This window comes from Parasteatoda tepidariorum, chromosome 1, assembly GCF_043381705.1.
Source record: "Parasteatoda tepidariorum isolate YZ-2023 chromosome 1, CAS_Ptep_4.0, whole genome shotgun sequence".
NCBI classification, from domain to species: Eukaryota; Metazoa; Arthropoda; class Arachnida; order Araneae; family Theridiidae; genus Parasteatoda; species Parasteatoda tepidariorum.
The window spans coordinates 90,886,911-90,891,700 of NC_092204.1; the positions used below are offsets into that span (position 1 = coordinate 90,886,911).

A 4,790-nucleotide genomic window follows, 5' to 3' on the forward strand; every position below is an offset into this window, starting at 1 on the left:
TGTATCGCCAAAATTGACAAGGACATTCAATCTATATGCTATTTGATGCATAACTCTATGCTGTACATTTCACGAATGAACAACATATTCATATTTTTTTTTAAACTACCGTTCTTTTTATCAAAATTTCGTCTGTAGTGATTTTTTATAAAAACTGTTACATTGACTTATGCAAGTAATCTAGTTTCATATCTGTTTGAAAACAATTAAGGTTTTTTCCTTCCATTTTTTTTTTTTTTTAGATGAAGGTCTGGCAGAGAGAGAGAGAGAGCTTCCGCCTTGATAAAAATGACTCCTTGAAACTAATAAAGTTTTCAGTAGCAATAATGCCGGAACTCATTAATTAAGAAACTGAAAACATTTCCGTTGTATGTGTTCATTTAAGTTAGTCAATGATTTAAAGATTATTTCTTCTACTTATTTCTGTGCAAACCCAGGAACAAACTTGATTCGTATCATAAGATGTTTTTCATCTTACTTTTTGCAACAGCATACGCTCAAGGTAAGAGATGCTTAAAAATATTAAAAATTATATGAAAATAGCGCACACTATTTATCAACTGTACTAAATGCGTAGCAAAATTTAAAATATTTTGTTATAAATAGCATTACATAAACCAATGATTAATCCAGCATCATTTCTAATTATTTTTTGACGTAGCAATTTCAAGGTTAAAACTATTAGATGTGGTTAACAAGATAATGGAAACAATTCTATACTCACTCCCGAAGTAAACTGTTTTTCTTTCAGCAGCAAATGTTTCATGGCAAAACTGTTCTAACAATTTGAAAGACCATAGTAGCGTTTATAAATGATGCAATTTTTACTTGTAAATAAATCGGATTGACCAAAATAAGGAAAAGAATTTAGTAACTTCTTTCTCGTTTTAATATCAGCACTTTTGAAATCATTATGTTTTTCTTCAGCTATATTGAGTAATGAAAAAGGAAAGGAACGTTTAACTTATACGCTCATTAGTCGATGAAAAAAATTATGGATGGGTAAGATGGACAACATTTCTAAGAGCTTTAATGATGATCTTGTAAATGCTGCCAACTATTATGCCACGTAAAATATTCTTAAATATTTGATACTTAAGAAAAAGTGCTTACATATATTTTGCAATGACGTGTTTTCATTATTTTGATAACAACCTGTATATATTTTATCAATTATCCGCTAAGAGTAGAAGATTGTAGAATAAAAGTTTGAAATAATTTTCGATCAAATGACAGATATTACACTAAAAATTTTGCTGGAAAATACAGGGTAGCTACAAAATTCTGTTACAAATATCGAATCATTTTATTGCACTGATCTTAAATAGAGAATTATAAATACACAACTATGATGAACACTATAAATGGAAGTTTATTTTTGAAAAAATTAATTCGAATCCACCACTTTCCTTGTTGTTTACTAAAGATAATCATTTACGTCATTGTCCGATGCCGGCACGAATCGTTTTACGAATCATTTTAAGAGGTAATTTGTCCCGTTTACGTAATCAAGAAGCTCTGAGGGTGTCCAAACTTCTGTGTTGCTTAGCATTGACTATATATTGGCAACTAGAATCCCCCAAACACAATAGTCTAAAGGATTTAGATCCGATGAAGAAGGAGGTCACCCTTCTGGCTTAATAAATTTCGAAAAATAGACCTGGAGCTAAGCCTGTGCTGTTGTGGCTCGGTGTTGAAGTGCAGAATCTTGCTAAAATATGCAATCGATTTTGAGATACAATCTGTCAGCATGTGGCAATAAATGTGTATCTAATACTTCCTTTTTGTAATATTCAACATTGTTTTTTAACCCTTTATCGATGAATTTCAGAGGAAATAATTCTCCGTTAGTTGACACTGTAGCCTAAACCATTATAGAATTCTTGTTTTTAAAGCGTTGCACAGTTCGTACCATTTCAGGTGTATCATCAAAGGTTGCTGAATATACAACATTATTTTTAGCATTATATCTTTGTTCTAATCAAAATATTTTCTTGTCAGAAAAGAGTACTCTGTCAAAATATTTGGATTCTGGTTCAGCAATTTTTCACATTTTTGTCACCTTTTTAATTTTTGTGCAGTTTGTCAAACTTTAAAATTTTCTTTTAAGATAAAGGCGATTCTCCGACTCACGTTCTTTTCAGCAGCCATTTTATTAGCAGAGCGTTGTGGATTTCGTTGTATCTTTTCACGAATTCCTTTAATACGCACTTTTGTACGAACTTCCACCATCCTTTATGGGTCGATCTTTACAGTTATTAACATCCAATAATCAAATCAAAGTTCTATATATAAATGTTCTATTAAACCTAAGAAATTTTAATTGCTTAAAGATTCTACCTGCAGAAAATACGCAATCGAAAATCTGTTTAACCATCAAATTTTTTGATTCCGCTTTTAAATGTTATCTAAATGTTTTGCTTTAAGCAAAAGTTTGTTAAAAGATCGCTAAAACTTATATAAAGAGCCACTCACTGGAATAGAGAGACACAAATTGTTTTACTAAACGATTAGAATTAATTCCTATTTTTTGAGTGTCACAGTATTTGTCCTTAAAGCAAGCATTTTTATTATAACTCAATATCCAGTCAAACTCCGCTATGATACACTCGGAATGTAATAAACGCTTGGTTGCAGTTAACTATTTAAGTGGTCTCATACGAGTTGCTATTTAACTAACGTTATATCATATTCAAATGCCCTAACAATCTATATTACATAAAACGCTAATACGTATGTATCAATAAAACCGATGATATTTCTTTTCTCGCGTTGGCAACAGTTTTCATTTTTAATTGATGGGCTTCGGCGCGCAAGAGCACGTAGTGAGCATCATATGGCTAATCTATATTCTATAAAACGCTAATACGTTTTAATTGATAGGCTTCGGCGCGCAAGAGCACGTAGTGAGCATCATATGTCTAATCGGGTGAATTCTCACCGAATTATCAAAAATATTCTCCCAAAATTCTCTTCATCGAAGCCGATGCTTTACATCCGGCGTTCAGTACTATTTCATATTGTTTTACAACACATGGTTTTAGCCCTCTGGTGGGTAAGACTTTAAAACAAAACTTACAACAGTTACTTTTCTCAACAACTGAAATTTAGAATAGTGTGATTAAGAAAAATATGTGAACTGTTTGCGATTTCAAATTAATATTGAAATGCACAGGTTTAGAATTTTCTACAGCGAAAAGTTTTCGGAACTTCAGTGTTCAAAAAAGTGTACAAAAGCTAGACGTTAAGAACGTATCCAATGAGCGAGCAAAGCGAGCATCGAATTGCGAAGCAATCCGAAATGAACTGCAAAAGCAGTTCCGGGGGTTGGCGAGCGGCAGCGAGCAGGGGGCGTAGCCTCCTAGTATACTCTTATTTCATAAGGAATGCTTATAGTGAACTCAAATTTACTTTAAAATTACGAAAACTACCATGAAGAGAATGATTGATAAGAATATAAACAATTTCTTAAATAAGAACCATGTTTCTATAACCATTAAATCGAGAAATATTTAGGTGTGCAGTATTTATGAAGAATACGATTGTTATTTTTAAAGTAAATACTCGTCATAAAGTAATTGAGCGACATGTCCCCGTCAAGTGAGGTCATTGTATCCCATGGAATGCAGATTTCACTCATTGCATTCACTGTAAGGACTTCTCGATACTATTATTTTACTTATTAGATCACTTATGTTCTGATTTAGATTTAAATTTACAATTTATGGAAATGATTATTTAGATCTGTCCATTTCATATTGCTATTCAACTGTGTTCAAACGAGCTTGCTTTTGCTTCTTTATCTTCATCAGTTTTATTCCAATACACTATTTTACTTATTTATTTGTACATTTATCTGTAGAGACTCAGTTTCAATATGATAGTGAAAATGCCCTGTGCAAGGATTTTCCATATCAAACATGCAAGTTCCGAGGTAGTGAAAATTTTCCTGAAACTGAGAGAGAGGTTATCGAATATTGCAGGTAAAAGTTTAGGTCATGTCTTTCAAATAAAATGAATTAAAACTAGAATATATCAGACTTTTGATTAGTAATTTCTAAAAAAATTAGTTTGAACCTGAGACTCGATTATTGAACCAAGCGCGTTAATCTTCTTTGCTACTGAAACTTTATGTTAGTTTGAAAAAAATTCTTCTAAAATAATTTGAGATGTAAATAATAATTTAGTAAGAAGAATCTTCGAATTTAACCCTTCCAAATGCATGTCTGAATTTTTATTTATAATAATCTATACATAGTATCATTAATTTATATTTTTTATCATTAATTAATTTATCGCATGTACTTGTGCGATTTAGTCAAGTTGTTAAATGCGTGTACCTAAATTCAGATAAATGTCAAGGTGAGGCACTGCAGTCATATTTTCGCTTCTTTATTTACTAAAACAAAATATAAAACATTTATATTTGTATATTCTTTAAATAAATTTGCTGTTAATAACATGTAAATATAATTTATATTTCAGAGCGTTGGTCGATCACTCCAATTGTTGGTCAAATGTTCTTCGAGTCTGTGATCTTGGTGACAGAGCTCCATCCTTTCGAGAAGTCTATGATTCGGGTGTATTTATAGATCTTTGTAATAAGAAATACCCTCTATATAATGGTAATGATAGTACATAGCTTATACCAGTAATTTTATTAGTAAATTAAAGCAAAAGTCGAAGATATATTTTTTTGGTAACCAATAATGGATACTATGACAGATATCAACGAAGCATTGGATGACAGATGTTTCATCCTCAAATATATATATAACATTGTTTTTTAA

At 31.2% G+C, this 4,790-nt stretch overlaps 1 protein-coding gene across 1 annotated transcript in view; it reads left to right on the forward strand.

Moving 5' to 3' along the window:
- Positions 1-324: 324 nt before the first annotated feature.
- The window catches only part of LOC107454635 (uncharacterized), a 7,771-nt gene continuing 3,305 nt past the window's right edge, over positions 325-4,790 (forward strand). Inside the window, exons 1-3 of the mRNA XM_016071883.3 lie at positions 325-502; positions 3,863-3,983; positions 4,486-4,625. Of these exons, the coding sequence (XP_015927369.1) occupies positions 463-502; positions 3,863-3,983; positions 4,486-4,625 (301 nt within the window). The 5' untranslated portion in view covers positions 325-462. The remainder of the gene's footprint in view (positions 503-3,862; positions 3,984-4,485; positions 4,626-4,790) is intronic.